Below are 24,374 nucleotides of genomic sequence, written 5' to 3' on the forward strand. Positions count from 1 at the left end.
GGAATGATGCTAGCCACACCTCTCCCTTAAATGCTTGTTGGCCTTAGCAGGTGCTCTCTGACAGTGCTTGCCCCTATGGTCTATAAGAGGCATCTTTGGAACACTTATGTATGGCATGACTTGGCATCAATAACTCTGTAAATATTGCATTGGTGGCAATTTGATGTCCCAACAGGCGCTCACGCGATTGGTTATTTAGAGGTATGTAGTCATGTTAAATGTGCATTTGGCAGCTCACAATAGTATCATACAAAATTAGCCACACTATTTTTCATTTACATGTCACCAGCACCAGCAAATTGGTGTTACGTATGCCCAGACCTGCTCTCAAATGTCAGTGTTGGTAACCAAAGCACTGGTTCAGTGACTCAGCCCAAATAATGTATTAATGATGGGGTGAAGTGCACATGCATTTCTATCCAACCATTGCTCGGTTTGAGAATGCAGGGGCGTTAGATCCGAGACAGGGGAAAGACATGGCACCCACCTGAGGTCAAACTGAGTGCCTTTTGGAGGGCAGTACGTGAAGTAGATTTCAGACCCATCTGTGCATAGTTTGAGTGTTCTAATTTTATATACATGGGCATTCTCGTGGCTGTTAAGTTTTCTTAGTGCAAAGAAAGGTTATCCGATCTCCGACCCCCAGGAACAGGTTTGCAGATTTTCTGAGCATATCTGTGAGGTTGATCGAAGCCCGGGTGCGTTATGTTTGCTGATGATCTGGTGATTGCTGCTCACTCAGAGGAGGAGTTGGAGGTGCTGCTAGACCTTGGAGCATGCTACTAAGAGGTGGGGTCTTATACTGCATTAAAACAATGATCAGCCACGGCCGAGGCATTGGTCCTACCGTGTTTCAGATCTGCCTTGTTGTTCATGAACACGGTCCGGGACATGTCGCTTAGTTTCCCCAATGTAACTACTGCCGCAGACACAGCTTAGTTTGTAGATGCCGGGGTATTGCATGTCAGGGATCACATCCTTCACAGATGGGATCAGATCACGAATTTTACGTACGGTATTATGTTAAATCAAACCTGGATCTTGTGTTTGCTCATGATTTTGGAAATCTTTTTGGTGACCCCTGCTATGTATGCAAGGTGATGGTTTTGATTGGGTCCTCAGATGGTTCTTACCCAACGGTTGGGGTGATGGCTTTACGGATTGTGTCGTCTGAATATCCATTCATCTTGAGAGCTTGGTGTACGTGCTCCAGTTCACTGGCTGGGTGATGATGGTCGGAAATACATCGAGCTCTATGCTGTAGAGTTTTGATGAGGGAATTCTTCTGGGATGGATGGTGGTGGGAGTCAGGTTTTAGGTAGGCATCTGTATTGGTGGCTTTCCCGTAGATAGTATTCCATTGAGCCATCTGGTCTCTTTTCGATTAAAACATCCAAGAATGGTAACTTGCCATCCTTTTCCACCTCCATGGTGAATTTGATGGCTGGGTGTATGGAATTGGTGTGGTTGAGGAATTGGTTCAGAGCTGGTCAGACATATGGCCAGATGACGAACGTGTCATCTACGTACCTCTTCCACAAGGACGGACGTAGAGTGGATGCCTGGATGGCATCTGTCTCAAATGTTTCCATGAAAACATTGCCTACAACTGGAGATAAGGGAGAACCCATTTATCAAGGTTTAAAATGGGCGTAGCCCAAATGTTAGCAGCATGGTTGGGGCAGCTAATGTTAATGTAAGTGATGGGCAGCGACTGCGATTGGCGGTGGGTGATGGTAAGGTGGGGCCTTACCATCAGCCCCACTAAAACTAAGCACCTCCCTGGGTATGTTGTGCTATCAAACACTCCACCCCCTCAACTCCCCATTGGTGATGATGGGGCAAGAGTGTGGAGATTTTTCCATACCTGGGCAGTGTGCTTATGGCCACCTCCGGTTTGACAGTAGAGGTCTCACACCAAATCAGTTGAACATAATTATATTTTTCATCGGCTGTGTAATGCTGTTTGAAAGCTTCCTGGTCTGTCGCGTGACATGGAGCTTCGGATCTTCTCGGCCATGGTCATGTCCTTTCTTCTCTATGCTGGATTGTGTGAGGAGCTCACAAATCCTCGAAAGATCTGGACAAAGTCCCATCGGTGAGTTCCTCCGTCAGACAAGGCTACGTTGGCTGGGTGATGTAGCTCATATGCCCAGCCATCGCATGTCTTAACAGCTTTTGTTTGGCCAGAAAGAGAGTGCTAAACGCGCGTGGCGTGGGCTAGAGAAAATATGGAATGATGTGGTACAAGAGGATGTGGAGCCGAGTGGACTTCCTGATGACTGGTATCAGCGGTGTCAAGATCAGCCTCTGTGGAGGAGTCTCGTGAAAGACATTCCTGGGCAGTTGGAGGCAGTCACCCTCCAGCAAAAACGGAGGGCGGAGGAGCGAAGCTCACAACAACGAGCAAAGTGGCAGGTGGATAAAACACTTCAAGTTGATACAATAGGGGGCACAGGTGGTGCATCGGCCAGTCATCTAAGTCAGTCAACCCATGGCACTTCACGTGGCCTTAAAGTGCACATAGCCTGGCACAAGCACCGTGGTGACATCACCACCATTTAGTGAAGAATTTCAGTCATATATCAATTTTTTTAAAATATTTTCTTGTGGGCAGTCGTCGGTGACTGAATTGATACCCCACCATCAACCCGCTACACTCAAGAAGCTGGTTATTAGTGGTTGCTCACCGACACGCTCGGAACCAACACCATTATAACACCGTTACTACCCAGGGACTCAGAACTCACTCAATTAAATATTTTATCAATTACTTAATTGGTTAATTAATTGTTGTACTTTCGCAGCAGGGCCAGCTTGCCCCCTCCCCCACCTGTCGTGACAACCGATGCAAACCGTGCTTAGTACGGATGTTTGTACACACGTTGAACTTCTTTCGCACTGTACAGTAGAACCTCTGGTCACGAACGCTTCTGACCACGACCAAATCGGGTTCCGACCAAAAAATTCACAAAAATTTTGAATCTGGTCACAAACACAAACTCGGGTGGCGGTCAAACACGGCCGCGGCCGATTTCCCCTTCCACGCCATTTTTTTTTGTAAGCGCCAAATTTCCTGTTGTTTGTTTACAAACAACATAAAGCGTAACAGTTATGTATATAACTTTTGTTATATAAAATTCCTAGTAAGATATTCATTTTGTGAGTGTAGTCATACCCCTCCCCCCTCATTCAAGCCGTAATTTAGAGAGCGAAAGCGCTGAGTACGTAAATCGCTAACGTAAGAACCCGTTAATCTCTTCTCGCATCATTCATACGATGATGCGGTGAAGTAAACGTTCATACGATATTACGGTGAATGCTTCCAAAAACAGTACTGTCCCCAATTATTACTGTTAACTTACTTTCAATAGAAACATGAATTGCTCGTACAAATATTCTCTCTCTCTTTCTCAGAATCGACCGACTGATTTAGCAGACGAAACAATCATCTTGTTGAACGATTCTAAACCTTGACGCGGCAATGTTAGTTTTCTCTGTTCAAGGTTTTCTCTGTTGTTCAATGTTTTTACATTTAGTTTACTATTACACTGTGAATTCTATGGCATAATGAACTATTTGTGTGCTTAAAAATCTATAAAAAACAATATTTATATACAGTTCGTAGGAGTCTGGAACGGATTAATCGTATTTACATACAATCCAATGGGGAAATCAGGTTCGAGTCACTACCAAATCGGGTTGCGACCAAAGTTATCGAACAAATTATGATTGTGACCAGAGGTTCTACTGTACGTAGAAAACCGTGCTAATCGGAGGTGCGGGGTAACAGCGACAAATGTGTTGTAAGTACTTAGCCAGAAGTACTTTCACCCTGATTTCATCATGGGCAGCCGTCTGGATTTGAATCCCGGAACTCAGCGGGGGCTGCTCAGTGCTATGACGCTTTGACTTTTTGAGCAGGAAAAAAAATATTCGGTGAGCAATTGGGTTTGTTTTTTTTTCGCTTGTAGGTGAAAAGTGTAAGTCGACATATTTAAAATTAAATAAGGTTTGATTTATGCGTCAGGATTCTGTAATAAGGACGGAATATTGACCGTCACGATGTTTTTGTCCCAGTGGCATTGGGTCCATGATTTATTATTGTAAATCAGAGAATCCGGTTTTTGTAACCTCAGGAAATTCCTTGCAGTCTACATTGCTTTGAACTTCACAGTACACACTGGGAAAGCTCTGGTCAAGAAAGAAAATATTTATCAGAAGTTAATCATTTGACGCAATCTTGAATATTTTCTATATGACAACATACGGTTTTGAGGATTTAAACATTAACGAAATAGGAATGTTAATTTATGGCAATTGACCTGCAGATGCCATTCATTTTGTAATAGAATGCTACCTCTTTAAAATCTTGCATTCTGACCTTAATCTCTAATGGTTGGGTAATGTGTGGCATGTAAGTAACCTTATTAACTTTTCAGTTTATTGGAAGAAGTAACTTTTTGTGTTTTATTTTCAGGTAAATCAACTACAGAAGACCGTAATAGAGCCTATGAAAAAGTAAGTTTAAACTTGTTTACAATATCCTTTAAGCATGTTGTACATACATGTATAAATGTCTATGCAGTGGTGTCATGCACGTGTATAAATCAGTGCGCCTTATATGTAAATAATTTCACTTGAATTAAGTTTTCCTCAGTGAGGTGACCCTGATGCCATTGTTTAGCACATGATGTGCCCAATAGAGACATGCAAATGTAGACCCGGCCATCAGTTTAATTAAAAACCTGGGATTTGATAATAAATTACTAACGTTAAGCATGAGTCACATTGCTGCAGTGTGTACGAGATTTGTTTTCTCAAGCACAATATGCAAGCCTGCAATCCTAATGTAATTTTTTTTTTGTTTCTGGCGCATTCGGGATTTTTTATACGGAATTTTACAGGGATCATTTTGTGATATGCAAAGTAGGTTATGCTTAATTGATCAATCTCAGACGAATGCAGTATCAATTAAAGTACTTGTATCATTTTTAGTCTTGGTCGTTCGTTCACTTTTCATTGTTGGTGTCATTACGTTTCTTTACAACATTGTTCCGTCACGTGTGTCAATGACGAAATAACTATCGGTTTTGGTTACGTCAATGTCCACTTTCAGCTGTGTAAATTACTACAAGCCTTTCAGTCTTTCCTTTGTAGCACGTGGCATCGCGAAGCAAATCAAACCTGGAAATGATGAGGAAAACCCCATCAAAATATCTGCACAGAGGCTGTGTTTTTCTTATACATTATTCCGTGTCGTTTTAAACCTTTGGCATCAGTAAGGTTCAGCTTTGCAAACCAGTTCAGTTTTGACCAATTCTACTTGTAACTTTTGTACAGTTTTCACACATTTAGTTTTACAATGTATTGCTTTTGTTAGTTTTAATTGTAAATGCCTTGTATCAGGAGTAATGCATGCGGGCTAGTGTGCTGAATACTTGAGATTTCCCTCATTATCAAGTTGTGCATAATGCTAGGTTACATTATCGAATAAAATTATGAATAGCGCTCTCATTGTAAGCCAATTCAATCATCCCAAACTGCAATCTTACCGTTGCTGTAGTGTTGATTAAGTATGACATTTGAATGCCTTGAAGCTGACAACCGATGTTGAGAAATATTTTTGTACCCAATGCGATACTTGCCTTGTGCCGAGTGTATCCAAACATTCTATATTGAGGCATTGATTGATAAACATGCAGAGACAGTCGAACCATGGACGTAGCTTATATTGAGCAAGAACTGTAGGAGTGAGATGTATTCGGAAGAGCTTTTGAAAAGAGAATATATCTTCAGACATTAAATAGCAGAAAGATGTTTTCAGAAGCCAAATACAAGAGATAGGCAGGAGAGGGATGTCATCAGAAGAAATCTGAGAGACAGAAGAGATAGACTCATCGATAACGCATGGTACTTTGTTCCCAGACAGCCCCCCACAGACCTCCACCCCCCTCCCCGCAAAGATTATATAATTATTGGGAAATAATTAACTTAAAAATGTAGGTCAGAGCCACCTTGGGCAACTCTCAATGCTAAGCTTGTATGACGGCAGTGGGCCCGATAAAAAATGAATTGGCAGGCCGAACTTGACCCGACAAGCTATCGTTTGGACAGCCCTGTTTTTATTTTTTTACTTTGTCTCAAATCCACATGACATGGTTGTTACAGTGGCTTTGGTGATTTATTTTATATGCTTAAATAATATGTTTCCCATTGGTTGAAATGTAAACCATTTGTTTAAAATCACAACGCTGATTCAAACCATATACTTTGCAAATGTGTTTTGGGGGTTATGCATTGATTTGTGAACTGCACATTAATTTAATTTATAGTTCACATATAGGTTATCAGTGCATTTTAATTAGCTTCTAATCCTACAGAAATTACTGAAAACTCACAAGTATGGTTTCATTGCAATAAATACCGTATACATAAATAATAATCGTCGAATGGTAGAACAATGGTTTGGTTGACTTTAGGTCTTGGTGGAATAAACAGTATAAATATGTATAATTTGTTGACAAAAATTTTAGATTCTAGCAAAGTCCTTTTCAGCCATACATATTGCCATGTTAATCTTCTTTATCTACCTTGTTCCAGTAAAGCCGAGTTTTGTTGGAGAGATGGTGAATCTAATGGTGAATCTAGAGTGTGAATCTTAATGATTTTTGGGGCCCAACTCTCACATTTCCAATGTGCAACCATGATGTGCATTCTGGTGATATTTATCAGGTGTTCTTTGAGCTCAGAAGCTTTCAGTCATTGTAACCCGTGCTTTTGCTCTGTAGCGATGAGGGGCTCCTTCTTTTCTTGACTTTATTAGAATCTGGGACCAGCTATGAGTCACCGCCTTTGAATTGTCAATGGCGCAGAGTGCAAATTAGAAAATGCCACATGAAGCTAGTTGGTCTATAGAGATTGCATTCCAACAAGTGCACGTGTCTGTTTTGCCTTTGTGCGGTAGGTATGACATTTTAATGCACGCCTCACTGTGATTTTGGCAGGTTTTCCCATTGTGTGGCAAAAACCCAAACAGATACAAGTGTTTCTCGAAAATGAAATGCAATCACAGCCTCATCAGCCATCTCCCAGGTGTTAATTCAGAGCTCTGGGATATTTGCTGATTTAGCGCATAACTCTCAGCTGCATTCCTATATAAAGCTGCAATTATCCGTGTGGTTCCCAGCTCACAGGGCAAGTGAGTCATTCTGCTACATTGCTTGGGTGAATTTTTGTTCTTGTTTAAGTAGAAAAGGTGATGATAACTAATAAATGTCTCTATTTTGCACATCTGTTTTTTTTTTCCTTTGAGTTTTGTTACAAAAATGTAATCGTTAAACCTGACAAGTTAATAGACATTGCCGTGCTTGACTTGAAATAAAAAAAGGTGTTCAGTTCAAATCCCAGTCAGAGATTTACTTGGCCCAACCCCCAATTTCAAGCGAGATAACACATTCCTGCGGAGGGAGCTGGTAGGAACGTTGGGTTGCTCGGTCAATGGCCAGGGTCAATGGCGGCGTGGTGTATTCCGCAAATATGCTCGACTGTGAGGGCGGGCACAAGCCAGCGTGAGTAGGTTAAACGTTGAGTTTTATAAGGTCACCACGTGGTGACCAGCCCCTCCCTACCCAGCCCCACCCCTCTCACCCCCCACCCAGCCCCACCCTCCCCACCCAGCCCCTCCCCACCTAGCCCCTCCCTCCCCACCAAGCCCCTCCCCACCCTCCCCTCTCCACCCAGCCCCACCCCTCCCATTTTTGGATGCACGACGGACACAATAATCCCCTGTGGGCTGGTGTAACTTGGCGGTTCCTACCAGTAAAATAAGTACCAGTTTAAAATTGTAAGTCAGCAGTAGTCTTCCTCAGCTTGCTGCCAACTGCCAGTGGGGAGATAAGTTCTGTTTAAGCAGGTAGATACTTTGATTATCAGCTTGGCCATTTTATCTTTGCCAATGACCAAATCACCCAGAATGCAACCCATCTCATCAGGTGACAGAATGTAAGCAGGTTTGAGCCTGGATAGTGCTTGGTGACCACCATGCACAAACAGGTTGTCATAGGGCTGCAGAGCTATATCGTATGTATGTTGAACTTCTTTCGCACCGTACATAGGCAACATGAAGCATTGCAGCATAATTCATTGTTCTACTCTCCTGTTATCTTCTCAAGTCTATGCTCCCAACATTCACAAACCCACACTGATCAGCACGATGAAATATGGTCAATAACTCCCATGACCCACGTGGTGTGGGGAGGCCCTCATCCAGCAGTGGATTGCCAACAGAGCTTTACATGTACACGTGCCTATGTTTGAGTTACAATATTCCCCCAAATTCTATTTTGTTACAGATTGTTACATTGATCTCGAAATTATTCACATTTCCCGCAATGTAAAGTTTCTTGTTCTCTACATTTGTAGTGGATTCAACTGAGTCGCAGACCGGACCCCAGCTTGGGTCCAGGTCCACGTGTTGGTGACTTCTTTTTGGATGTAGAACGTAGATCTTCAGATGACAACAGAAACGCTGAACCCCGGTCCCTCTCGGGGACCCGGTTGATATGCTCGCTGGCTGTGGCTGGCTCTGCCCTTGGCCACGACCACCTTCTCGAACCCACTTGCAGGATCTCGCCCCGGCACGTGACCACCCCCAGCCCCCACTTGGGGCCCCTGTGTAGATCTTACTTGTCACGTGCCTTCCAGGGTCAACCAGAGTGCCATGGCCTGGGGTAACCTCATCCCATAGCTGACACTCTCACACTCCCTCCTGTCGGTTTCAACACTGCACGCTACGTGTGGTGCCACTGAGCTCTATGACCCAGCGCTCACCGAGCCCTCTCTGGGGCTGGTACTACACCCACATATACGTGGTGCCCGCAATGGCAATACATCGCACGCCGTGGCTCGCTAGAGCCGGCATTACCCAGTGACATCCACGATGTCGCTACATACGTGATGTCCGCGATGTAAGTGCATCGCACGCCGTGCCTCTCTCGGGCCGGCACCACACAATGACAGCCGCGATGTCACTACACATTTAACGCAGTACTTGATAATATGAAATTGATATTGCAAATCAAACTTATTTTTCACATTGTTATACTTTTGAGTAGTTCTCTATAGTGGAGGGCCTTCCAGCATTAGCATGAGCAAGCAATTACATTTACTCATTAGCATGATAAACTTGCATTTGTAGGGTAATTTGTGTGTGTCTGTGTGTTTTGTGAGCTGGGGTAGTGTAGTGGTTCAGTGCACTACATTACAAAGCCAGTTACCTAAGTTCGTTTCCCGATAAAGGCCAACACCAGTGATAAGTATTCAAACTAGTCCTGGGTCTTCTCCAGGCCAACTCGGCCTCAAATAAATAGCTGGTGCAATGTGTAAACATCGCTACGAGGGGAGACAAAGGCAGTCGGGCGTGGTGCTGGCCACCCCCCCCCCCCCCCCACTTGCCCCCAAAAATCTGTTAAGGCTGTTTGGGGCATATGTGTCTTTGTAATTGCAGATTAGTATTAAGTTTTAAGAAAAAAAATGGCATAGAATCACCACTGTGCTTTTCAGGATGTACGTTAGGTGGTATAAGGACATTGCGTGTGCCTGAGAGCCAACACAATATAGCACGCTGAGACACTGCTGCATTTATATCACACATTCGGCCAAATATATATATATAACTTCAACAGCAAAACTGTCGTTTGTGAAAAGTGGTAGGCTTAACAAGCTTAAAAATTTGTAAAAATGTTATTATAAACCAACACGACTCGCCATGTTATGAACATGGCCCTGCAACATAGTGAGAAGATGGGCAGATTAGAATTAATACTATGGCAATTTTAATTTACAAAGCATCTACATGCCAACACATTTTTATATTGCAAAAACTAAAAAGAGCGCCCGCATTAGCATTGCAATGTAACTTTAAGAGAGATGACTTGCAAAAGCGTGAGATTTAAAAAGACATATAAAACATCTCCGCTGTAATTGTATGCAATCAATCGGAAGCAGAGGATGAAAGGTAGGTCTTGAGTGAGGTCCTAAATAGGGCAAGAGAGGGTCAGCAATATGGGTATGGGGGAGGGAATTACAGGCAGTGGGCAATTTAATGACCTCCCCCCCCCCCACCCCTCTCCAGGCAACCTCCGCTAAGCTGAGTTTAGTTTGAATGAGAGTGTAATTGTACGGAACATAGGGCACGAGGAGGATACTACAGCGAAGGTAAGTGGCGAGAGTTGGTGAAAGATTTTAAACTCACGAAATGGCAAGAGGTGGCTCAGCGGTCAGAGAGCTGAGCCAGTACAACCGAGATCTTAGGTTTGAATCCAGGTCAGCTGCCCCAGATTAAACTTGGCTTCCCCAGTGTGGCGAGTTGGTGGTCTCGGCCTGGTCACCAACGAATGCGCGCACCTAAAGTGCCAATTTGCACGTAAATTTGACTAAAATCCTGCTCTGAGAGTTACAAAAAATGCTTTTCGTTTGACCGTCATCTGACAATGTTGTAGCAGATTTTTGTGGGAACTTGTGTAAAGGATGACAACGCCACTGGAAATAATGATTTGAAGTGTAAAATTGTGTGACGTAAACCTTCCTCAGCCCTACGCAGCCAATTAATAAAAGTGTCACGTGGATCAAACGTGCCAATTTATTACTTTCCAACACCAGTCTGCTGAAGCAGTCATGAGTTTGGCACATTTTATTCACGTGACCCTTTTATTCTATGTATGTTGAACTTCTTTTGTACCGTACCTAGCCAGGTGAAGGAGGGTTCACAACAGACAGTTTTACACGCCCTAACCCAAAATAAACCAAATATGCATCATTATATTGGTCATGAAAGCCTTCGTATAATAATACAAAACAGATCACCTTTATTTACTGTTGGTTGGACACACAAGGTGCACTGCTGCATGAGTGGTCCGAATTAATTTTGCGTCTTGCGACAATGCCGCCAAGAGCACAATCGGGACAAATTGAAGGAAACAGACGAAGATATAAATAGACTAGTATAGCCTCAATTACAGAATAGAGGACCTTGAGGATTGGAGTGAAGTGGTTTTGTATGAATGTGGTTGAGTAGCCCGGTTACAGCATTGTAGGTTTGTCATGGGTTTAGGGAAATCCTACAGAAGAGTGTGGAAAATGTACGAATTGTTTTTTGTGGTGAAAGGATGGTGATACATTTTTCGATTTAAATCTTTCGTGACTGCAGGGATTCATATTCTTGGTTCTTTCGGTAAAGTCACGTGACTTTACCGAAAGAACCAAGAAGATGATGGTGATCAAGTTATACACAGACATGGTCTCTTTTACTTCTTAAAATATAATTACATTTTTGTCCACCATCGTGTGGGCGGACCTTCTAGGCCAATGTTTTATCAGCAGCATTTGTTTTAGCAGACTAACTCTGGACCATATTTATGGGACCCTTTTGCCAGTATCAAGATATCGATAGGTGTCAATTTGGTGTTTCAACATCTTATCACCTGTATTTATGCTAGGAAAGGGAAAAGCCTTTATTTATCATTAAACTCCGGACCGTTTTCAATTCTCTGAGTCGCATCAGCAGTGTGGCATATGAAACAACATGTTGGACAATGCGGTGTTTTTTTGATTCACCAGGATTTTTGAAAGACAATAGTAAAATAAAAATAAATGTATCGCCATATAAAGAGGTATAATTTAATTCATGTTTGGTGTAAAATTCCATAGCAGTGAAACATACCCGTCCTACATTGATGTGTGTAGAAAGCGCGTGCATCCATTTAAGACTGCTGCTACATGGGAGGTCAACATTAATCATTTTCATTGTTGGACCATTTGAATATCCATTGTTGCGTGTCAGTGCCATTGTATTGATGAGAGTGGGGTAGATGCTATTTAGTTGAAGGCCAGTTTAGTCGTGAGACATTGGAGAACTATAGCACACTTTGAAGTTACAAAATATAACAATTGAGCTTTTATTTGTTTGTTGAATGGCAAGATGGAGCAGTAGTGCGGTGGCTGTTGGTTTGTGCTATGAACCTGGTAACCTGAGCTTATGAAACAATAATACATCGATCCGTACTTACGGCAGGTCGCCAATCGCCACCCCCCTGTTATTTCTCACGGCGGTCGGTCCCTTACTTATTGCGTTATGCTGACGCAGGCTCCGGTTCTGCGCACAAACAAACGGACAGTACGTCGCCCGGTCAGTCTGCCACCCGACTCCACGCTCAGCCGCTAAACCTCTGTGCATTCTTCGTGATTTTTAGCATTTTTTATTTATTTCATCCTTTAAAATAGCTGATGAAAGGAAAGGTGGTGAGTGACGGTTTTCAAAAGATACGCAGCGGGAAAGGCCATTATGGTATCCAGTCCAAATTAGCCAGGAATTACGACGAATCGAGGCAAGAACTTTATAAACACTCTTATACTTTATGATTTAGTGGTTAGCTAAATATGCTCTTTGTATTCATATCTATAAAAAGTTGCATATCGGACCCTTGGTCAGGAACGTGACTCCTATTTTATCTTAATTTAGGAGCTTTCGTGACTGCAGGAATTATTCTTTGGTTCTTTTCGGTTAAGTCACGTCTAAAAATAAAATAATAAAAAATTTTTTTATCATTATTTCTCTGGGAAAATCGGTTTTGACTTGCGTCGTTTTGACTTGCAGCACCCTTTATAGGAACGTAAACCTCTTGCAGGTCCAAGGACCGCCGGCATTGTCATTGTGCGGATAATACTATATCCCAAAAGTTTGTGTTGATGTGAAGGCGATAGCTATTCTCATGGAGTATGTTCTAATTAGAAGCTTATAACTAATTATAGCTGTTTTTTAACACCGTTGGCTTTTGATTTAAAGCTTTCGTGACTGCAGGGATTCATCTTCTTGGTTCTTTCGGTAAAGTCACGTAGAAGGGAAGTAATAAAATAATAAAAATAAAACATAATAAAATTATTCTCACGACGTTTCGGCCACAACGCAAGCAGCCGTCCTCAGGTGAAAACCAGGTCCGTCGAGGCGACAGAGAATTTCAGACTCTGTCGCCTCGACGGACCTGGTTTTCACCTGAGGACGGCTGCTTGCGTTGTGGCCGAAACGTCGTGAGAATAATTTTATTATGTTTTATTTTTATTATTTTATTACTTCCCTTCTACGTGACTTTACCGAAAGAACCAAGAAGATGAAACCTTTGACTTTATTCATACAATGTTGCAGTGCCCAGAAATGGATACATTGTACATGGTAACATAAAGTATCACGTGACCGTACACAATGAATAACAGGATAATGTAAATAGCAACAGACAGGAATTCCTGAAAAAGGCCAGTCGGCTAAAACAAGAATCATGATGAAGGCCGTGTTAAGATTTTCTATTTTGCTGCTTATATTATACACGTTTAAATGTTGCATTATATTCCTGTACAATTGTGAGAAAATAGACCAAATACCCATGAGAGAGGGCTCCCTAGAACTCCCTCTAGTGGATTCCCTATTGCAAGCAAGCATATTGAGCGCTGCATCTTTAAATCAATAAACACGTTTCGTGGGTTCAACTGAGGTTCTACATGTTGGGGGGGGCTGTAGACAACGCACAGCGTATTTGCGCTACCGCGATTGACAATGCCTACGGGTGCCACATAGCGATTCGCGCGTTGCATTTGCAGAAGTGCTATCACTGTAGTTACCGTTGGCCTTGCCATTACTTGCTGTTGTTACGCGGAGGTGCAGAGTGGAGATGTGTGATGGGGGCAGGCAGGGCTTACGCGCGGTTATGGGGGGGTGCTCGCCCACTCCCCTTCGAGGCACGCGTTTTGTTAGAAAGCGTCGGGAGCACCGCCAGTCGAGCCCAGCAAAGGGGAGAGGTCTGGGGATTAGCTTGCGGTGCCAAGGATAGATTGTGCCTCGCCACACATCCAGTCCCCCCCATGCTTCACTATAATCGGCTTCTCACGAAATGTTGACGGCCCAGAGGAGGAGCCGCTTGCTGAGCCGTGGCTCTTGGATCTGCAGCTGGGTCTCTGGTTTGTGCAGGGTTCTTGGTAGTTTGCAATGGGGGCTAATTGTTAGTGAGGCAAGGGGGATGGAGCCCTCCACACTTCATACTCTTAGTTCTTTCGGTAAAGTCACGTAGGTAAAAAATGAAATTAAAATTAATAAAAATAAAAACAATATAATCACGACGTTCCACACTTGCCACGACTGGCTTTTGAACCCAGCAAGCCGAGCTCACTGCTCCACATTCGTGTGTCACATATCGCATTACTTCTATTGGCTTCATCAACTTTTAATTTACAGAAGATTCAAAACAAAGTAGTCGATAGCTTTAACGTTGTAGAGAGGTTCCTTGGCTGTGTTATCAGGCCTGTCTGAGCCCAATTTTGAGTCGTTGACTTTGTGGAAAAAAATACTTCAGCATCATGGTTTAGGAAGTCCATAAAAATGCTGTAATGCAAATATATCAAACATATTTCGTGGACCACGATGTAGTAACACATGTTCTGATGTTTTGTGAAAAAATATGCAACCAGCAACAGTTTCCTCGAACTAGGCGACCAAGTGGCCTATGGAACAAAGGGTGGTAACCACTGCCAAGTTACGTCACTGCTTTGACATACGTGGATCGACGATGACATCGTCGCGTTATGAAAACGTTGTGACGAAGTGCCTAACCATCATGCGTTTGTTATCCTTCATTAACGAAGTTTCAAACTTGTGTCGGATGGGGCAGAACAAAGTCTAGGTATCTAATGTTTTTTTTTTACGAATTGCTCTATCCTTTAGGCAAGTGGGGTGATATGTACGTTGATCTTCTTTCACACTGTACGTAGCCAACCGTGCTAATCGAAGGTGCAGGAAATTCCCACGAACAAAAAAGCACATATACTCCGAAGCAGGATTATTGTTATCGTCTTGGCGCTTAGTGAAACTGGAATGATTATAAAAAGAACGATGGTTATTTTGTTATTAATTCGTAAACAAATAAGTGGTTTATAGCCTGATATTAAGTGTCAGTGCATCGGTTTACTCTGAATCAAAGTTGTAATTTACATTTGCCTAGTTCATAAACACACCACTTGTAGAGCATTATAATGTGGCAATAAATGTATGCATTGTGATAATTAATAACTGTATGCATTCTACCTGTGCTAATTATGTAAAATTTAAGAAGGTCATTGTTTTTCGGTGTAAAGCTTTCGTGACTGCAGGGATTCATCTTCTTGGTTCTTTCGGTAAAGTCACATAGAAGGGAAATAATAAAATAATAAAAATTAAACATAATACAGACGCTGTCTCCCCGACAGACCTGGTCTTCACCTGAGGACGGCTGCTTGCGTTGTAGCCGAACCGTCGTGATAATTATTTAATGAGGTTTTATTTTTATTATTTTATTATTTCCCTTCTACGTGACTTTACCGAAAGAACCAAGAAGATGAAGGTCATTGTTGTACTTCTGGTATCCACATGGGTTTTTTGTGTTTACCTGTGTAATGCGGGCGTAAGCGACCTTCCGGATGTGACGTCACGGGGGGTGGAGTCATGTGACGTGGGGGGAAGGTTCGGGTCCTTAAGCGGGTAAACCGGAAGGGGAAGTCAGTCGGGGTGTGAGCGGAAAAGAGTGAGGCCACGCGGGCGAGTGTGGAGAGGGGGGGGGCGCCGACGGCCATCGGGAGCCAACCCCGAAGATAAGAGGAAGCTGCGGAGTGGTGTGCAGCTGCAAAGGAGACAGCCAGAAGGGCTGCGTGTTAGAGGCAGCGGTGTGGCTGCCAGGAGGAGCTGCGGAGAGAGAGAGAGAGAGGGCTGCATGTTAGAGGCAGCGGTGTGGCTGCCAGGAGGAGCTGCGGAGAGAGAGAGAGAGACAGCAAGAGGCTGTCAGAGCTGCGGAGGGAGAGGAGTTGCAGCGAGTACAGCCAAGGGGGGGCTGTGTGAGAGAAACAGCAGCGGAGCTGCTGTTGTGGATCGGGCCGACATTGGAGTCAGCACCGTGGAGAAGCTACAGAGTAAAGACAGCCGTGTGGGTGTACAGCACGAACCGAATAAAGGACACTGAGCCAGACATCGTGGTCCAGTCGTTTATTACACCTGCACTGTATGCAGCATGTGAAGAGCAGTAGTGTAGTGGTTAGCGCATCGCGCTACGAACCCGGCGACCCGAGTTCGATTTGCGCTCGTGGCCAACACCAGTGACGTTAATCTGAACTGGTCCAGGGCCTCCCCTAGGTCGACTCAGCCACAAACAAGTACCTGGTGCAGTGTGTAAACATCACCACTGGGGAGACAAAGGCAGTCGGGCGTGATGTTGGCCACCCATCCCCTTGTGTGCCGTGCCGGCCTTCATAGGCTTTCGCTTAAAACAATTGCCCCAATAGTCTGTTTAGGCTATACGGCGAATCTTTGTCCTTTGTAGTTAGCATGGCAAGGCAGCAGGTAATGCCGTGGTTCCACCACACAACATGCATCACTTGTTATTGTATTTTCTCTTGTGTAGTCTCCTTGCGGTGTTATGAAGCGACTTCATTCTGATGAAGCCCTGTCCGAGGTGTAATTGTAAATTTATTGTAACGTAACTCTGAGCGTGGACGTGCCTCGATTTCTACGACCCGTCAGGTTGATTATGGAAGGTTTAACATCCACTCTCGTTAATATAGAGCATGTGACAAGTGCGTATCGCAGCGTTTGCTGGCAGCAAATACTCACACATTCGCGAGCGGCATGTAACATATGGTGGCACTCATTGCACACGAAGTGCTTGCCACAAATGAATGACACAATACCTCGCCGATCTCGCCAAGGAGCATAAAGCATCACGCACACCCCGGTCGTCCTTGCAGAAGATTTTGGCTAACCATCGTACAAAGACGGTCACTGCGTTGCACATTTTCAAATGCGCTTCTGCAGCCATCTTGAACGCTCTTGGTTCCAATATTAGGAAGCCACTGGAGCTATGCACTTTTAAATGAAGATTTTAAAACTAGTTCCCTTAGAACTGTTTTTTGTGTTTAGTGTGTTGTCCTTTCCCTGCACCTCCGATTAGCATGGTTGGGGTTGGTACGTACGGTGCATAAAGAAGTTCAATATACATACATATGCCATGTCAATCCTCGCCAGTATTTTAACTCACGACCGCAGCATCATATTTTTCTTGTCAGCTATGATGAGGACAATTTAGACCCTGTGATGTGATTGACAGGAGTTGGCCAATGTGTACTGATATTACAGCTGAAAATCCATATTTTTAAATGACTCTGTGCTAAATTGGAAATATTAGAAAACAACTGTCACGGTGGAATTGAGGTTTCCCAGATCTTACTTGCAAGACCGGTTAATCATAAAGTGCTGTTACATTATATCTTGACTTAAAGCTTTCGTGACTGCAGGAATTCATGTTCTTGGGTCTTTCGGTAAAGTCACGTAGATAAAAATAAATAACGTAGATAGGTTCAAATCTGTGTCCATATATATGGAAAATAACAAAAAAAACTACGACGTTTCGATCGCAATACAAGCAATCGTCATCAGGAGAAAAATAAACGTTATTAACCAGTTTAAGTCATAACTGGCTGTGATGTTTCCATCCTACCTTTTTTTCGACTCTCTGGTTTTACATTAACAGGTTAAATGTCTCACACTAACACTGCTGCCATTGCTCTTGTCCTCGATGTGGCGGTCGCTTTGCGATCTTTCATTGACATGCTAATTTCTCACAATACAATGGCCTCCTTCGCATGCGATCTTACATTGACATGCTAATCTCTCACAATACAATGGCCACCTCCGCATGCGATCTTACATTGACATGCTAATCTCTCACAATACAATGGCCACCTCCGTGCCCTTGTCGTGGAGGTAGCTCTCCGATCTTACACTTACATGCAAATCTCTCACATTAACATCACTAGCCCCGCCCACTTCGTTTATGACCGTTGGGCTACACCCATTTCAAACCTTTAAAACAGCCTGCCTCAGCAGCTTTCCCTGCTCCTTTTTTCTCCTGATGACGATTGCTTGTGTTGCGATCGAAACGTGGTTTTTTTTTGTTTTTTTGTTATTTTCCATATTTCTAGACACATATTTGAACCTATCTACGTGACTTTACCGAAATACCCAAGAAATATGCTGTCACATTGTAAAATAATAGAAGTTGATTTCCACTGTATCATCTTGTTTGTTAAATACTGTTTGTCAATTGTGAATTTAATTGGTAGCCTTCAATAGTGGAAGGTTATTTTGCCCAAAAGAATATTTTCTTGTGTATGATTTTATTTCTGTATGGCGTTGTGTTCTTGGAATGGTTGTCGAAAGTTGCAACTTGTACAAGGTTACTTGGCTTGCGATGAGTCTAGACTACGAGACAAAGGCCGTACATTGAATGCGCACCAACTCTTGCGCTTCCAAATTTGAGCAATATATGTCCTTTCAACAACTCATTATCATGATTAATGCCACAGAAAGCAGGTTTTATTTCTACAATAATTGCGTTTTATGATCAAATAACAAGAAATGAATATTCCCATGTGTTAAAAGGCAGCGTGCACTTACGTGCACGATACGTCTTTTTTGTATGGTTCAAAAACAATTGGTAATTTCCATGCAGGTCGCACTTTGAACATTGCTTCGTTAGTTCACCTGCATCTTTTCTGCAAAGGCTTTCGAGCTTTGTTCTTCAAACACAACGCTTTATGGACGTTGTTCGCTTTGTAATTTATTCATTATTGCCGGGCGCCTCCGTTTCGCCCCATGTCAGCTACGTGTCCTGGTCTCTACTTTGTGTGCCCATTGTTTACTCGGGGTGAGAACCCACTGAGAGGATCATTACCTTTCTTGCATGCGGAATGTGGAAGCCTTCAATACACTGGGCCAATTGTTATTCTTCTCATCATAATTAATGGCAGAGCCAGGATTTTCAGGTGGGGGGGGCAACCCCTCCAGCAATGAAAAATGATAGAGGAGTTGTTAGTAGGTAAGGACTTGTCCCTTGCTTTTCATTCGACGTGTGTGCGGCGATGGTGCAGCCATCGATCGAGGGTCGTATTTGAACCGCGTGTGATCGGCATCACGCTCGCTCAAGGTGAATGCCTTCAGGGAAGTCGTGTACTGTATATGCAACTGCGAACAATTCTGCGAGTCACTTATAACTGTTTTGCCGTTACTTATTGCCAATTATGGACTCAGACTATTGTCCTATCATCTCATAGAGTCCCTGGCACATAATAATATGCTACACAGTGGCAGTTGGGTCGCAAAATGCCGATTTATTACTAATAAACCCCAATGATCCCCCACTGGCTCCGCCAGTGATCATTATTTTTTTTTATTATCAGCAGGTAATTGGTACGTTTGGGATACGGGCTATGACACCTACGTATAAAGCGGTTCTATTTTAATACCGTAATTGTATAGTGTCCTTTAATGTCCACTTTGTATAAGATGTGATTTGTTATATCCTGTAAATGTTCCTGGATGAGTGGGGGATACAACTCGTTTATTCGTTTCTCAATCCGCTTGTCCTGGTGAAGGTCGTGGCAGGATGCAACTGTCGGGTTTGAAAGTGGCTTGTTTACAAGCCTGCCATCCGCTATGCTTTTATTTACCATCAATGTTTTCGTTGACACATAGCTACAGCTTGCTCCTGGATAGATGGTCAGACACATATTTTCAACTTTAACAACTCAAAGCAGAAACTGCAATATACACACTGCGTAGTCGACTCGTTTAAGCTTAATATTCGTCAAAATATGCACATTTTATCACTGCGTAAGTTTAATTTTATGCCGGGGAACAGTGCCGGGAAGATGACATCGTGTAACGACTGCTTTGTTTCATTCAAGTAGATACCCATCTCATCCAATCGTTTATGGTGCTCTTGAATTTATTGCAGAGAGTGTCCACTGTGGGTCAATCAACCGACTTCTTAATTGTCACAGCTAGAATATGGCTTTGAGGGAGAAAATCATGTCATCAGTGACCAGGTTGAGGCCATGAACCGCCCTATACTTGTTAATATGCTTTGATTATAAGTGGCTGATTGCATTCAGAATCAGATGTTTTTATCCTGTAGAAATCCGATGAGCTATGAAGCTCTTTCACAGAAAAATATGAAAGGAGTGCAAAATATAGGAAAGGTAGGCAAAGATTTGTCCATGAAGCCATCCAGATATATAAACACAGACAATTTCAACCGAGAAGATGGATACAAACTGAGCAATCATTAGAAGGACATTATGAACCAGTTTAGGTCATAACTGGCTGTGGTGTTCCCTCCCTACCTACCTATGTTATCAGTTATTTTCGACTCTGAGTTACATTCAGTAAATGGCGGCTTGCCATCCTTTTCCACCTCCATGTGGCGATGGCTCTTTCCGAGCTCTCTCTGAGCTTACATTTACAAGCAAATTTCTTACATTGACACGCTGATCTCTCACAATACAATGGCCACCCCCGCAGCTTCGTTTGTCAAGATTTCTCCGATCTTACATTTACATGCAAATTTCATCTCTAGCCCCACCCACTGACCCTTGGGCTACACCCATCTTAAACCTTTATAACACCCTGCCTTAGCAGCGCTCCCACCATATCGTTTTTCCTGCCCCAGCAGCTTTCCCGCTATATTTTTCACTTGATGACGATTGCTTGTGTTGGGATCGAAACGTCGTGATATTGTAATTATTTTTTATTATTTGTTCTATCTACGGGGCTTTACTGAAAGACCCAAATAATTGCAACTATTTTTATTTTACCAGTTAAACCCCACTGAGCAATTATTAAAGTTTTCAGAAGCGACCTGGTCACAAATCATAGCTCATATAATGCGCAAATTTATAGCAGCAGCCAAATGATCAATGGTAGCAGCAGCTATGGCCATGCCCTGTATGTGGGCCTTCCACGGTGTCAAGTTAGACCACTCCAGGGCATTCGGAACGCCTCTACCATGACTTTAGACCGACCGGTCGTTCTAATCGGGACCCAATCGACCAAACTTTACTGGTCCTACACTGGCTTCCCATTGAGCTCCGTGCACAATTCAAATGACAGAAATACCTCGATATACGAAGTAAATGCATTCCTGGAGCTTCGTTCATATGTTGAAACTCCGTACAGTATGTTGAATAAAGTATGACACTACTATGAGGATGCGTTACCAGTCTTCATAACTTAACATTTAATACTGTAAACATTTCATAGATTACCGTTCATATTGCAAACAAAGGCAATTTATATTGAAAATAATGTTATATTTTACACTGTACAGTATAGAATTTAAAAACTTTAACAAATAAAAGAAACGGTGAAGAAACGTATTTTTATTCAAATTTATGTAGCACTGCAGACCGATGCATTCATTGTTTATCTGAGTCTATTTATTTTTTACTTTATTGTAGCTTTCTGTGTAAAATAAAGGAATGGTAAAAAAATTGCAAACGTTCGTCATATCAACACTTTGATCATTGAATGTAATGACATCAAGGTACTATTCTCTCTCTTGTGCTTAATAAATTGCAGCTGTGTACGATCCTCGTTCTTGGAGTCTGAGGTCCCCACCACGCGACCATGTTTCTTTCATCAGCCGCGCTCGCTTTCAGCAAAAAGTTTTTTGGAGTTTGGGATTTTTCGGTCCTTGGCCCTCAGATTTGGAACGCTCTCTGCCTGAAGAACTACGCCTAACCGGCGAGATTCTCCCATTTTGAAAGAAACTAAAAAGCTACTTATTTCCTAAGATATGTTGGGTAAACTGGAGATTGTTTGTTGTTGTATAGAGCGGTGACTCTACTTATGAACGAGTTCGGTTACAGAAGTCTGTTTGTAAGTCGATTTGTTTGTAAGTCGATTTGTTTGTAAGTCGATCTGTTTGTAAGTCGATTTGTTTGTAAGTCGATTTGTTTGTAAGTCGATCTGTTTGTAAGTCGATTTGTTTGTGAGTCGATCTGTTTGTGAGTCGATTTGTTTGTAAGTCGATTTGTTTGTAAGTCGATTTGTTTGTAAGTGGATTTGTTTGTAAGTCGATTTGTTTGTAAGTCGATCTGTTTGTAAGTCGATCTGTTTGTAAGTCGATTTGTTTGTAAGTCGATTTGTTTGTAAGTCGATCTGTTTGTAAGTCGATCTGTTTGTAAGTCGATTTGTTTGTAAGTCGATCTGTTTGTAAGTCGATCTGTTTGTAAGTCGATCTGTTTGTAAGTCGATCTGTTTGTAAGTCGATCTGTTTGTAAGTCGATTTGTTTGTAAGTCGATCTGTTTGTAAGTCGATTTGTTTGTAAGTCGATCTGTTTGTAAGTCGATTTGTTTGTAAGTCGATTTGTTTGTAAGTCGATCTGTTTGTAAGTCGATTTGTTTGTAAGTCGATCTGTTTGTAAGTCGATTTGTTTGTAAGTCGATTTGTTTGTAAGTCGATTTGTTTGTAAGTCGATTTGTTTGTAAGTCGATTTGTTTGTAAGTCGATTTGTTTGTAAGTCGATTTGTTTGTAAGTCGATCTGTTTGTAAGTCGATTTGTTTGTAAGTCGATCTGTTTGTAAGTCGATTTGTTTGTAAGTCGATTTGTTTGTAAGTCGATTTGTTTGTAAGTCGATCTGTTTGTAAGTCGATTTGTTTGTAAGTCGATCTGTTTGTAAGTCGATCTGTTTGTAAGTCGATTTGTTTGTAAGTCGATCTGTTTGTAAGTCGATTTGTTTGTAAGTCGATCTGTTTGTAAGTCGATCTGTTTGTAAGTCGATCTGTTTGTAAGTCGATTTGTTTGTAAGTCGATCTGTTTGTAAGTCGATTTGTTTGTAAGTCGATTTGTTTGTAAGTCGATTTGTTTGTAAGACGATCTGTTTGTAAGTCGATTTGTTTGTAAGTCGATTTGTTTGTAAGTCGATTTGTTTGTAAGTCGATTTGTTTGTAAGTCGATCTGTTTGTAAGTCGATTTGTTTGTAAGTCGATCTGTTTGTTTGTAAGTCGATTTGTTTGTAAGTCGATCTGTTTGTAAGTCGATTTGTTTGTAAGTCGATCTGTTTGTAAGTCGATTTGTTTGTAAGTCGATCTGTTTGTAAGTCGATCTGTTTGTAAGTCGATTTGTTTGTAAGTCGATCTGTTTGTTTGTAAGTCGATTTGTTTGTAAGTCGATCTGTTTGTAAGTCGATTTGTTTGTAAGTCGATCTGTTTGTAAGTCGATTTGTTTGTAAGTCGATCTGTTTGTAAGTCGATCTGTTTGTAAGTCGATTTGTTTGTAAGTCGATTTGTTTGTAAGACGATCTGTTTGTAAGTCGATTTGTTTGTAAGTCTAACTTTACTCCTGTCGATTCCAAACATCTTGTACGGCATGTACACTAAACACAGGGAATGGTTTTAAAAGTTGTATAATCTCCTGTCGATGTCGATGCCACTGGTTCTTCATGTTCTGTAGCTACAGATGTCACTAGTTCTTCATGTTCTGCAGATGTAGATGGCACTGGCTCTTTATTTTCTGCAGATGTTGATACTAATTCCATTTTGTTTCCCATGTTTCCTCTCTACTCTCTTGAAAAACTCGGTCCGAACAGACAACTGGACATACGGAGTTCCCTGTATACATTTTACCGTACCGTGTTCGGAAGCCCTTTGTGTCTGCTGCGCATTTAAATAAATATATAATTGTGCTTACTTTTTTTAATACGTATGTCAATAATCGCTGCTGTGCGGGAATTAACCCCCTAAGCCACCTAGCCATGTTGCATCATTACTGCGCACGAAGGCATACTATGTGGTCCAAGGTTAACGAGTTATTTTCCGTGTGTAATATCACTAATCGTGTTTGCCTGCTCTTAAAACGTAAACGTGGTGGTTCTCCGTTATGACGATGAGCCATTGGTGGACATGACACATTCCAATGGTGGGGGACCAGTATCCCCATTATCACTACTCATTCTGTAAATATTAATTGACCCCAGTTAACCTACATTCAATTCAGTCAGAATGTGTCGTCCGGTAAACCTACGCACTATTGTGTAAATACTCCCAGAGAATGGTGCATCATAGGGAATGGTCCTGCACAGTATCGTACTACGGAAACACAATTGTTATGTCCTGCGTGGCCCAAAAAAAGCCATCTGTAAAACTCCTTACCGTTACGATTTGCCGAATGTTTGACAGAAACTGAGTCATCGTCTCAAGCTCATGACAACAAGCAATTGTACTCTTTATAAACTGTGGTTCGCAATGCGGCAGCAGCCGGATGGTTTAGCGGTGAAGCTTACTGTCAACTGAGCAAGTTTCTTCTCAGTGAACAGTTCAATTCCTGTTTAACACCTTGGAGGCTTTCGCGACCAATATCATCCATAAGACAGGTTTTTTTGGGGGAATTAGATCGCGTAAATATAAATGTGTCGTTAAAGCCGCCACCACCCGACAGCCAACTAGTAATGATTGTCGCATAAACAG

The 24,374-nt window shown here is 42.3% G+C and overlaps 1 protein-coding gene across 1 annotated transcript in view; it reads left to right on the top strand.

Moving 5' to 3' along the window:
- BIN3 (bridging integrator 3) overlaps nucleotides 1-24,374 on the top strand; it is a 169,558-nt gene that overhangs the window by 46,845 nt on the left and 98,339 nt on the right. Inside the window, exon 6 of the mRNA XM_078593240.1 lies at nucleotides 4,481-4,521. Coding sequence (XP_078449366.1) covers nucleotides 4,481-4,521 — 41 coding nt within the window. The remainder of the gene's footprint in view (nucleotides 1-4,480; nucleotides 4,522-24,374) is intronic.

Source organism: Lampetra planeri, chromosome 4 (assembly GCF_965212315.1).
Source record: "Lampetra planeri chromosome 4, kcLamPlan1.2.h2, whole genome shotgun sequence".
Classification (NCBI taxonomy): domain Eukaryota; kingdom Metazoa; phylum Chordata; class Hyperoartia; order Petromyzontiformes; family Petromyzontidae; genus Lampetra; species Lampetra planeri.